This window comes from Lepidochelys kempii, chromosome 1, assembly GCF_965140285.1.
Source record: "Lepidochelys kempii isolate rLepKem1 chromosome 1, rLepKem1.hap1, whole genome shotgun sequence".
Classification (NCBI taxonomy): Eukaryota; Metazoa; Chordata; order Testudines; family Cheloniidae; genus Lepidochelys; species Lepidochelys kempii.
In genome coordinates, this window is record NC_136380.1 from 294,890,923 (window position 1) to 294,903,693 (window position 12,771).

Here is a 12,771-nt window from a genome sequence, read left to right on the forward strand (position 1 = left end):
GATGAGAATGAGCATGCGTTCTGCTCTGCTTTGGTTCGTTATCAAGCTGAACCCATCATCAGCATGGACACATGCCCTCTGGAATGGTGGTTGAAGCATGAAGGGACATATGAATCTTCAACACATCCGGCACGTAAATATCTTGCAACGCAGACTACAACAGTGCCAGGCGAATGCCTATTCTCACTTTCAGGTGACATTGTAAGCAAGAAGCGAGCCGCATCGTCTCCAGCCAATCGCTCAGAAAAACACATTTGCAGAAGTAGGACTCAGTGGACTTGTATGCTCTAAAGTTTTACATTGTTTTATTTTTGAATGCAGTTATTTTTTTGTACATAATTCTACCTTTGTAAGTTCAACTTGCGTGATAAAGAGATTGCACTACAGTACTTGTATTAGGTGAATTAAAAAATACTATTTTGGTTTTTACATTGCAAATGTTTATAATGAAAATAAAGTGAGCGAGGTACACTTTGTATCATATTGTAATTGAAATCAATGTATTTGAAAATATAGAAAACATCCAAAAATATTAAATAAATAGTAGTCTATTATTGTTTAACAGTGCGATTAATCAAGATTAATTTTTTTTAATCGCCTGACAGCCCTAATTTACTTGTAAACTAATTATTTTGGAGGCAGTTACCTTTGGAAAAAACAGATAGTTTAATTAAAAAAAAGAAAGAAAAAGACCAGAAATGCTTCAACTTGAAACTTATACCTTTTTTTTCTCATATTTTTTATTCACTTAGATTTTGAAACAGTTTTGAAGTTGGAACCTGGCAATAAACAAGCAATAAATGAACTAACCAAAATACAGAATGTATGTATGTTTGTGACTATATGTTGCAGTTTATTAACAGAATATTTCTGTGCTTAGATTAGATGTATAAATGTAATGAATTTCATAACTAACCTTTAATTTTAATTATCTGAACAATTATCTTTAAGGAATTAGTTGAGAAAGGGCTGTGGACTTACCAGGAATGTCCTGAACCATCCGCAGAAGAAACAGAAATACGAAACCTGGTGCAGCCCATTGATAAACCCTTACATCTTAGATCAACTGTAAGTGGGGAAGAAGGGGGAAACATTTTGAAAATATAGAGGGGCGTGCAGTTAAACATTTAATTCCTTTCTTACCTGTTGTGTTGTAAATGTAAACTGATATTTGGCATGCACACTTTTAGTGTAAAAATGCCTTATTTAAATATATATTAAGATAATAAATGCAGTTTGCAGATACAGATTTCTGCATGCATTAGACTTACACTATTCATAATTTTAATTTTTTTCTGTTCCTTATAACTATAAGGTAAATTCCCTGGGACACAGAGTATTTACTGTGTTTTGTACAGTGCAAAGCACACTAATGTTTGACAAATACATTTTTTCTTAATTTAATTAACTTCCAAACAGTTTTGTTTCTTGATTCCTTTCATTGTAGTATTAAACCAAAATTGGTAACAGACTAAAGTTAGGTAGAAAATAATGTCTTTTACTTTAAATTTTAAAAATAAGTATTGGATTTATTTCATCCAATTAATAGATATTGTATAATACAAATGTAATAGAATATATCCTCTATAATGTTAAATTACACTTGGTTATATCAGCTGTAGCATTCTTGACATGCTAATTTTCAGCTTAAAAGCTGCACTAACTGGAGGTACTAAATATAGATTCATTTGTCCTTCATGGTTCTATTAAGGTTAGGCATTTACTGACACTTACAAATTTACTGTCCTACTCTGCTCCCTTTTCATTGATCTTGCAGTACAAAGAGAACAGAAACCACTTGTATCTCCCCAGTGGAGACCCTATGCCTCTCCTGACACAAGACAGGATGGGTTGTGTCCATAATTGATTGCACTCTGCCTACCCCAAGATAGAGGACTGTTCTTTGGAGATTGTTGCTAGTTAGCATAGCTGTTAGAGCAACTCACACTGTTCTAACCTAAGGTGGGGCTGGGCCAGAGCTGGGGACTGGTAAGTCATAACTGGTTCCCTGAAGGCCTCTTCACTGTGTTAAGTAGATCTCAGTCATGACAGAGAATCTGCCCCAGAATCTTTTGCATTCTTCTGTTCTTCCCTTTAACAGATTAATTAGCTGTTTGAACTTCAGAGTCCCATTACTAATAATTGTATATAGCCTTGCAAATATGCATAACACACTCTTCTCCCAAAAGATTACATTCAGTGGATGGAATTCACCCTTCATTTGGGTGGTTGGTAAAAGACCCTGAGATCCTGTGGAGGGCCTGTAATATGATGTCTGCAATTGTTGGAGATCAGGCAGGGATCAAAGTAATTATTAGCAAAACTGGAACAAATGAAACAAATTATTTCAGTAACAATGGGTAGGCACACTATGGAATTCACTGCTTCAGGATGTCATTTAGTGAATAGTATGGCTGGATTTTAAATTCTGTGACCACAGACCTATTTGTAGTTATTTATGCAAAATAAAGCTAGTCAAATCTCATTGCATGTCTTTCTTTGGATACAAAATTTGGTTGACCAGTGATGGCCAAATATCATAGATCCTAAATTGAAAGATTAAAGAGCCTCTCAGAAGAGGTATGTTTTTTGTGTGGGGGAGAGGAGGGTTGTTTGTTTTTGTTTGTTTTTTACTTGTCTGGGAAAACAAAATATAGAAATGGAATGACTTTGAGGTGAGAATGCCCCATAATACATACGAATAAAGTAAAATGGTAGCAGGGAAAAGAGGCAAATGAAAGAGAATATTTTTAATTTTATGATGAATTTTGAAGTCACAAATTTATAATAAATATGTAAACCGTCTGTATATTTTTATTGTAAAGTATCTGCACTGGACACCAGCACACACTAACATAGTGGCTCTGGGGTTCTAGTCCATTGTAAACAATAGTCTTTACAAAGAATAAAGTAGAGTATCCCACTAACCTTAGTGGTTTGTTCTATTTAGAAGCCTTTGAGAAGAATATTCATTGAAGAAGTTGGTGATGAGATGCAGAATGTTGATGTGCCTAATACTACTACTCTAGTCAGTAATTGGATTAATTCTACAAGCGTAGAAACAACTAAGAATCTAAATCAAGATGACCTCTTAACTACATCTGATACTCCTAGAGCAAAACAGTTGAAAATAGAAGAAATCAGTGATATACCAGCCTTCCAGTGAGTATAATAAACTCTTTGGTGTTCTCAGATTTGATAGGCAAACGGGACTGGGTATATAATCCTTCTCAGATTATTACGTGCTTTGAATATTGCACCAAAAAATCTTGCTTAAATGTAGTTGTAATTGAAATTTGAAAACTTAACTACTGTATTGTTTTTATTAAATAGTCTTTTAGCTATATACACCTTGTTTGAAGATTTACTTTGGAAACACAGGTTCACAGAATGTGTGTGTGTGTGTGTGTGTGAAGGAGAGAAACTTCTGAAACAAATATGAGCCTTTTAGAAACAGGTGGACAAGTTGTTAACTTAGATTGTTTTGCTCAGGTATTCCAAATATCTGAGGGAAGTTATGTAATTTTGATGTATAAAATATGCTACATTTCCTATGCATTACATCTTACCTCAATTATAGAAAGTCAGTTGGGAATTTTAGTGCAAGATTCTCAGGTTCTTAGGAGTGCTAGAGGTCTGCTCTGGACACCTGGGGACGGGAAGCAACAAAGATGGTATTAAAGGATTTTGCCACCGCTTCTCCAGTTGTGGAGGCAGCCAGGAGCCTCATGTCTGCTCCAAGTTCTGTTGACTGGTAAGAGCTCCCAAGGAGCCTGTGGCAGGGTCAGAATCCACCTTACCCCCCTTTTGGCCCACCACGGCACTATTCACCATGTCTCAGTTTTCTCCCAAGGAGTAGTCTCCATCAGCCCCACCCAGCAAGGTACTGGTAACAAATTTAAACAGTAATCCCAAGTGCAACATAAACAGAAAGGTACTGGGGGAGCCGTTTGGATCCACAAAAACAACAAGGAGTCCGGTGGCACCTTAAAGACTAACATAAAAACCCCACTTCTTCAGATGCATGGAGTGAAAATTACAGATGCAGACATAAATATACTGACACATGAAGAGAAGGAAGTTACCTCACAAGTGGAGAACCAGTGTTGACAGGCCAATTTGATCAGGGTGGATGCAGTCCACTCCCAATAATAGATAAGGAGGTGTCAGTTCCAGGAGTGGAAAAGCTGCTTTTGTAATGAGCCAGCCCCTCCCAGTCCCTATTCAAGCCCAAATTAATGGTGTTAAATTTGCAAATGAATTTTAGTTCTGCTGTTTCTCATTGAGGGGCATTGCTGGCATATGATGGCATATATAACATTAGTAGACGTGCAGGTGAATGAGCCTCTGATGGTGTGGCTGATGTGGTTGGGTCCTCTGATGGTGTTGCCAGAGTAGATATGGGGACAGAGTAGGCAACGAGGTTTGCTATAGGGATTGATTCCTGGGTTAGTACATTGGCCAAACTGTACAGTCCTTATGTAAAAGAATAAATGGACACAAATCGGACATCAGGAATGGCAACATACAAAAGCCAGTAGGAGAACACTTCAATCTTCCTGGACAGTCTATAGCAGATTTGAAAGTAGCTATACTTGAACAAAAAAAACTTCAGAAACAGACTTCAAAGAGAAACAGTAGAACCAAAATTCATTTGCAAATTTAACACCATTAATTTGGGCTTGAATAGGGACTCGGGGTGGCTGGCTCATTATAAAAGAAGCTTTGCCTCTCCTGGAATTGACATCTCCTCATCTATTATTGGGAGTGGGCTACATCCACCCTGATCAAATTGGCCCTGTCAACACTGGTTCTCCACTTGTGAGGTAACTCCCTTCCTTTCATGCGTCAGTATATTTATGTCTGCATCTTGTAATTTTCTCTCCATGCATCTGAAGAAGTGGGGCTTTTACCCACAAAAGCTTATGCCCAAATAAATCTGTTAGTCTTTAATGTGCCACCAGACTCCTTGTTGTTTTTATAAACAGAAAGGTTTTTCACCCTTCTTGGCCTAAGCTCTCAGGCCTTTCCCACTCTCCACAGAGCACTGACTCTCAGGGCATTTCCCCTCTGGGAGCCGCCTTCCTCCCAGGGTCAGTCATAGGAGCCAGTCTCCTTCCTGAAACCCTCAGTCCACCAGGGTGTTTGTCTGGGAGCTACCCTTCTCCAGAGCCTACTAGCGGAATCAACCTGCCTCCCCCAACCAAGCTCTTGCAACCCTTTGAGGTCATTCCATAACCCTTCCCAGTTGGGACTAATAATTAAACAGGGCCATCTGCTCCCTAGCTGATCAGGATCAGCTGGAGGAAGAGGGTAGCTGACCTTTCCAGACTAGGCTGAGCCCAACTCCCCTTAAAAGGCCAGCGAGCCTGTGATAGGGTTATTACATTGGCTGGAATCATCCCTGGGATGACTCCTAAACTGGGTGAGTGCTGGGCTGGGTGATCTGGAACCAGTGGAGATAGCTCCCTACACCCAGGTGCTGGGAATCCTTGATTGGCTGTTTAAGCCAATTTCCCAGGCTCTTTGAACTGTTGGAGAATATTAATATGGTATTCTTTGCCTTTTTTAACATATTTTTACTAACTGGAAAATGGTCTGGAAAAATTTAGTTGTTTTTTTTCCTCCCCTAAACAACTGAATGGATTCAATTTATAGTGTTTTTAGGGCAAAAGTACATTTTTACGGCCATGTTCTAACCACTAAAAATATACTGATTGAAATGACAAATAAATTATAGGAGAACAAATGGCTGCACTGTAATCACTGTTGAAAATGTTTTCACATTTGACATGCTTATTGTTTTGCATTATGAAATTCCAAAGAAAACTTATTTTCTTATTCTTGCAGCTGTGGAGGAAAGAATTTATGTAATGCTGATATATATTGAATGGTAGAAGCATTTCGTGCACTAAAAACAGTTATTTATGGAAATATAATAAATATGTAGCACATACTTCTTTACAGGACTGGAAAATCATTTACATTGACCAGTCAAATCATATTTTAACAAACATTTAATTAGCTCAATTTAAATATGTTCTTTTGCTTTTATTTCAAAGCTTAGGAATATTTTTGTCTGAAGAAAATAATTGCTTTTTATACAAACTATTACTAAAATCTTGAAAGTGAGGATATTTATTAAGGCTCAGATTTGCAAAAGAGATGGTACCCAATAGCTCCAACTAAGACTCCTTTATGAAATGGACAGAATTTTTATTTTAAAATGTACAATTAAACAAATATTTGTAGATCCCCTACCAATATGAAAGAGATGCCATCAGCTACACTTCAATCATCCAGTCTGAAAAATCATCTAGAACAAGAAAAAACATTACTTCCTGCGTCTACATCTGATGTTCCTGCAATCCCTGCAAATTCATTCCAGCTTGAATCTGATTTCAGAAAATTGAAAGGCTGCCCAGATAAGATGTACATGTACCTAAAGGTAAGAGTCGTATTCTGTGACTACAACTGTGCTTAAAGAAATAGTGTCCTTTTATGGTGGTGGATTGGGAAATTTAGTGTCTAGAATGATTTAACAGTTCACAAATGGCAGTATCTTTATTTTCATTTAAACCCCTTTCCCATGATACCAAGGAGCTTTGACTCCATGTGAAAATAATTTTCATTCTGTGCTCGATTTTGTTTTATTTGACATTTACAGTATAAGTCTATGAATGGTGTCCTCATTTTTTTTTAATCCCTTCCTTCTAACTTAGGCCCAAATTATGTAAACACACATTTTGTATCCACATTGAACTCCAGTTACTCACGTGTTTTTTACCGGATTGGAGCTGTAGCATTCTTGTCCCAGCATTCTTATCCCTTTATAGGCTGTATAGGTATTTTAAAGTGCCTCAACCTACTTTAATCTATATTTTAATTCAATAGTTTTGAAGGAAAAAAGGTAATTTTAGTTCCTCCCTTGTTACCAAAGGTTAATGTACATTTTTTAAAAAACCTTTAACAATCACTTGCAAAAATGTACAAGTAAATAAAATAAAATGAGCTCTAAGAAGAAAAATATATTTCCTTGTAACTACAGCTATCTTTTCAACAGAATGTAGAAGGCTATATGCATAATAGGCCAAAACCTATTCTTGTAGCTTTTTTTAACTTATTTCCAGGAGTGCCCATGATGTTGGTAGGCATTATAAAAATATGTGGAAGGGAATGGATCCCGGTAGGAGAACTTAAAATGATTAGTTTCAGTTTTCACAATTGAATAATATTTTTTGTCTGTAAATAACAGTGTTTTTTATTCTTCCAAAGCAAATAGAGCCTTCGCTTTATCCAAAGCTGTTCCAAAAATCCTTAGATCCAGATGTATTTAACCAGATTTTGAAAATTCTGCAAGACTTTTACATTGAGTAAGTTCAGTTCCTCACTAATTATCCTAGGGTTTTATATTGTTTGCATCCAACAGAGGCTTTTTCTGTTTAGTATACCGAATATGTAGTCTATAGTATATAACACTGGCTTATCAGGATGTAGTTATTTAAATGTATTCCTCAAGAAATTAATTTTCAGAAAAGAAGAGTATTTCAGAAGGACCAGCTAGGAGAAAATTGGTAATGAAATAAAAAGCCTTTTGCGTTAAGGCATTGGTTTAAATTCAGATTGTGTCATTACTGGCCACTGACTAACTACTTGATAGCCTATGTGAAGTGATTTGTTTCTATTGGAAAGATAGCATATTCCTTGAGCTCAGAATTCATTTTTAAAACAATAAAATGTAGGTCAAAGACGAGCAAAGAACTAAGAAATTTCATTATTTTATGCTATCTTCATTGTGATGCCTTCAGTGTCTTGGTTTTTATTTTTCCCCCTTTAATTATATGCTTGTATTCTGTAACAGAACACTGAAAAGTAGCGAGCATGTGTATGGGAATAGAAGTCTTAATATTAAGAAAATAAAAAGCACTTGGCAGTTATTTTTGAGATATTTCAGCGCTGCATTACTTGAGGCTAAAAAGTTCATTCTGCTCATTATGAACAATGTGCCACTCCTCTAAATTAATCTGAGCTCTAAAAATATGTTATATTTTTTTTATGATGCAGAGTAGCAAGTGTAAATTAAAGGGGCCAGATATAGGCCAGAAGCAAGTATTGTCCCAACAGCAACAAATCATGAGGGTGAATCACCACACCTGAAGAGGCATGTCCTTCATTCCGTGTTACTACTTGCATGGCTGCTAGAGAGTGAATTTGTTGAGAGCAGAAAGTTAAAACCAGTTTTTAAAAGGAGGGGAACTTGAGGTATAAATCAAAAAGATAATTTGTAGTCATTGGTAGTGAAAGAGGAAGGAAGGTGGTCAAATATGCTCTCATTGTCAAAAAAAAAAAAAAAAAAAAAAAGAGATTTTTCCATACTGCTGAAAATGACAGCAACCATACAATCTGATGTCTGTACATCCTCACAAACAAATTACTACCCATTAAAATCTCTCCTTATTTTCCTCCTGAAACCCTCTGGATTTGCATACACTAATCAATAGATCATGATCTGTAGATGTCTAAAGTGGCACATCAAATGGATTTCTTAGTACTAAGGCATTTTAGCTGACATAGTTTGTATGAGCATGTGTTTCCTTAGGAAAGCCAGAGATGGTGTTTTTAAGTGATATTATCTGTTGTTTCCATTTTTGGTTGAAAACGAGGAATATGATTTCTCTCTCCATTATCATGAGCTAAGAATAACAACTCAGAAAGGTGCTGTGGTTATGGAAAGGTTCAAAAAGAAACATGCACCATAAGCACCAACCTTTTGGGCACTGAAAAGTATGATTTGATATTTAGAATAGCAATAACTAGTGCATGATTTAATGTCGCCTTGTCAACTTTCCTCCTTCTTTCTGTATATTTTTTTTTTACCTTTGTTCGCTAGTACTAAAAATATTTGCATACAAACTGTTTGTTTGTTTGATTTCATCTGTTTCTGTAGCTTGAATTTCCTGAATTCCGTAATCCTGCTTGTATCTATTGGATCTTTCTAATCAGAGGTAGTTATTTTCATATATATTTAATAATTTGCTATTTTAGGAAAGAGAAACCATCGCTCATCCTTGAAATTCTCCAGAGGCTATCTGAATTAAAAAGATTTGACATGGCAGTCATGTTTATGTCAGACTTGGAGAAAAAAAGTAAGTAGAAAGTAATGCCAAATCTTTTTTTTTTTTTTCAAACTTGGATCTTGGTATACGTCTCATTTCAGTCAGATACTTCAGTATCCATTCAGTTTACAGCCAATATTTATTTACACTTCAGAGGCTGCTTTAACTACATGTTTCTAAAAAGGTTTCCAGTTTGATTCTTTTTTGAGAGGTTGATGGGGAGTGGAGGGGAAGATATGTGGATCAGTCTAAAAGCAGTGAACTCAACCACTCTGAGAAGGGAAATTTTCCACCACTTTGTAGTGACCATTCTTGCCTGAGCAGTTGTGGATCTGACAGGTTTCAGGCAAATCATATCCTTCTTGGCTGGGAGATCAGTTTATATAGGGCTTTTGTAAGTGGGGAAAATAAAGGAAGAAATGGGGACAAATCCTTGGGGTACTGTGCGGGGTGTGAAGGACCCTCCCTGAAACAAATTATTCTTCATAGATTTTAAGCCCAGAAGGAACCACTGTGATCATCTAGTCTGACCTTCAGTGTAACACAGGCCATGAAACTTCCCCAAAATAATTCCTAAAGCATATATTTTAGAACAACATTTTGATTGTCTTTGAAATGTAAATGATTTGTTATAGATTACTTGAAATTCCATCTAGATGATTTTAAATGACATATGAATGCTTGATCAAATCAGCTGTTTTAAATGTGCTTCTCAGAAACTTTCAGTTTTTAGGATCTTCTTAAAACTCAAACTAACAGCCAAAAAAGACATGCTGGTTATAACTACCTTTTTCAATAGCAATGTTGTGTACAAACGCTAGTAGCTGCAGTTGTAATTGAGCACAATGTAGTAGCAAAATGCATGATGTCATTCATATCTGATTCTCACGAAATCAAATTTGGGAAGAAAATGTTCAAAATGTTGTAGAGTCAAACTCAGGCTCTAATTGCAGTACTGAGTGCTGCCACCTTTGCATTTTACCCATCACTGTAATATCAAGGCACTAAAGGCTTGATTCTGTCTTGGCACAGGAGAAGTTTGGTGGGCTGAAACAGCTCCCTGATTTGCATGGCTGGCCCCAGCTCTGATACAACTTAGAGCTGCTTCGTGGCAGTTTTAACTCGTGCCATTGGAAAAGAGTCACTAATATAATATACCCTGCCAATGGATAATTGCCATGATAGAGCTCCTCCCTGCCCCTGACGCATCTCTGTTCCCCACCATTTTAGTCCCTCTAGGTTCTGCGGTGGGATGTGTTGTGCAGGGCCTGTGAAAGCACACATACTCCAACAGAGTTCCTGTACTTCTGGAACATCTCTGCTGGGCATTTGCAGCTACATTATGATTCCTCTGCACCACTTGAGTTGTGTAAAAGGCTTTAACCCACCTTGAGAATTTTGCCCTAATACTCTTGTTAGTAAATTTTTTTTTTAATATTGGTTTTCACACTTGTTACGTGAATCAGATTCTGTTGGATCCCTCTTAGCATCTTTTGATCATTAGTCTACATTGTAATTGTTTTCTGACTTCTATTTTTTTTAGTTGATTTTATTTTTAATTAGTGTTCATGTGTGTGCTAGTCAGTCTCTAGGAGTGAGAAATCATCTTCTGTTTAGCCACAGAACACATTTAAGCAGAGACAGTGCAAGCTTCTCAAAATTGTTCTGCCTGTATGCGTCAGCACTGTTCTTGAAGGACCACCACAGTTAGTTCACAGGAGTTTTACTCTTTGTGCCTTGACCCTCCTTTCATTCAGCCCATTGAGGTGTGTTTTTTTCATTTGAATATTTGTCTATTTCAGACCTAGACTGAGACCACCAGTTGTGTGCACACAAGCCATTTGGTGCCCTATGACATCTACTGCTGATAAATGGACATTTTAAAAAATCAATTTGGAAATTACTGAACATAGCTGAGCTTCACTACACCTACCACTCTTTCATTATAATAGAAAACAAACCTGAGCCTCTTGGACAAATAGTTTCCTTGTAAAAGTCATTTTCATGTTTTGAAACTATTAGCTTTTTCAGCTTTTTTACTTCAGTATATATTTCTTCATTACAGCTTATAAATTTGAATAAACAACTTTATTTTTATGCCAATTTTGTCTGACATCTGGCACAAACTTTTTACCTTCTGTTTTTAATAGCATAAGACAAGATAGCTTATGTCTTGTTTGTTTTTCTGTTTTTGTCATCAGGAATATGCACCTGTTTGAGGAATTATGGGTTTTTTTGCCTAACCACTTGCTGTAAAAGGACCTTTATTCATTGTATAAAGCACCAAAACAAAAATGCTGGCTGTTGCCATTTGTGGATTTTTGTTTTGTTTTCAGTTTCTTATAGACAGAATATTGAGTTTTAACTAATAACTATTGAGATTTCTTCTTCTATCGAATCCAAATGACATATTAAATGTATTGACAGTTTTCAGATAGGACATATTTATGTTCTATAACAGTTTGTCACCTTAAAATCACACATTTAAAAAAAATAGTGTGTCTGAAAGTCTAAAAATGGAAGGTCATGTTAATTTTTATCTCTTACAGCTGCACATGTATTGTTCAGTCACATGAACCAGTCCGGATTGGAGGATAATTCTGTTGAAGAGCTGAAGAAGAGATATGGTGTTCAGTATTAATGGATTACTGATGTTACATATTTGTATGTGTAAACTAGTCTGATTCCGCACCTCTTCTCTGAGCTACTTGTACTGAAATCAGTGGAAGAGTTAAATCCATAAAGTTGCATTTATGTAGGTAATGAAATCCTTATACCAGATAAAACCAAATGGCAAGTGCCTAGAAAGGATAATGGCCTACGCCCCAATTCTGCAATTGTGCCCATTATTTAAGAGCCCTGTGGTTCCAGGAGGACTCTCTCCAGGTTTAAGAGTCCGCTTGAGTAGATTGAGTTGCAGGATTAAGGCTGACAGTTATTCAGAAATAAAGTTAATTATTTATAAACATGTGGGTTTTGGTAACTTGATGATTATTAAAAGATCAGCGTGAATTTTATTTTGGGAAATAAACTTAACAGTGTTTAATTCAAAATTGGCTGGTATATTTTATTTTAACATAAAATGTACTACTTAATGAACTTACATTTCTCAGATAAGCTAAATTGTTATTTATCTTTAAATAGATGCCACGCAGGACAACATGAAAACTTCATCTGATGCTCTGCAAACTTGGGGTCTGAAGGCCAGTAAATTCCAAATTTCTTTAGCTGAGATTGCCCTAAAGCTGAGTTCTAGGCACTGACAGCTGAGATGCCCATTGCAGTAGTACAAAAGGAATCTCTCTTAAATAACTAGGTTCCAGACAATGTAAGATTTTTAAAATAGTCACTAAGACCCTGAATTTCACCTATGGCTGAATGAAAATATAAAAAAAAATATGAATGAATATTGCACCACACAGAGAGCACAATTCTTTACAGTCCTATCAATCTATCCCCTTTACAAGCTGGTAGCTATGCAGTATTTCTTTTGATCCTTGTTCGATGGATGGCCCCAGGTCTTATTTGCCACGCACTTTCAATGGGACTTGTGCTCTTAAGTCACTTAGATGTTTCTGAAAATCCCATCCTTTATCCTAATGCCTACACACAAGAGGGCCACATTCAGGTTGTACAGGCAAACTTAATTCTGGCA

The 12,771-nt window shown here is 36.3% G+C and overlaps 1 protein-coding gene across 7 annotated transcripts in view; it reads left to right on the forward strand.

Moving 5' to 3' along the window:
* The window catches only part of RPAP3 (RNA polymerase II associated protein 3), a 50,397-nt gene extending 38,228 nt beyond the window's left edge, over positions 1–12,169 (forward strand). For 6 of the 7 annotated variants that reach the window (XM_073327966.2, XM_073327968.2, XM_073327967.2 and 3 more), the window contains 7 exons: positions 753–823; positions 952–1,068; positions 2,951–3,162; positions 6,253–6,448; positions 7,276–7,373; positions 9,046–9,146; positions 11,666–12,169. In XM_073327966.2, the coding sequence (XP_073184067.1) occupies positions 753–823; positions 952–1,068; positions 2,951–3,162; positions 6,253–6,448; positions 7,276–7,373; positions 9,046–9,146; positions 11,666–11,757 (887 nt within the window). In that variant the 3' untranslated portion in view covers positions 11,758–12,169. The remainder of the gene's footprint in view (positions 1–752; positions 824–951; positions 1,069–2,950; positions 3,163–6,252; positions 6,449–7,275; positions 7,374–9,045; positions 9,147–11,665) is intronic. The other variant, XR_012156781.2, reaches the window with a different exon arrangement.
* Positions 12,170–12,771: the final 602 nt, after the last annotated feature.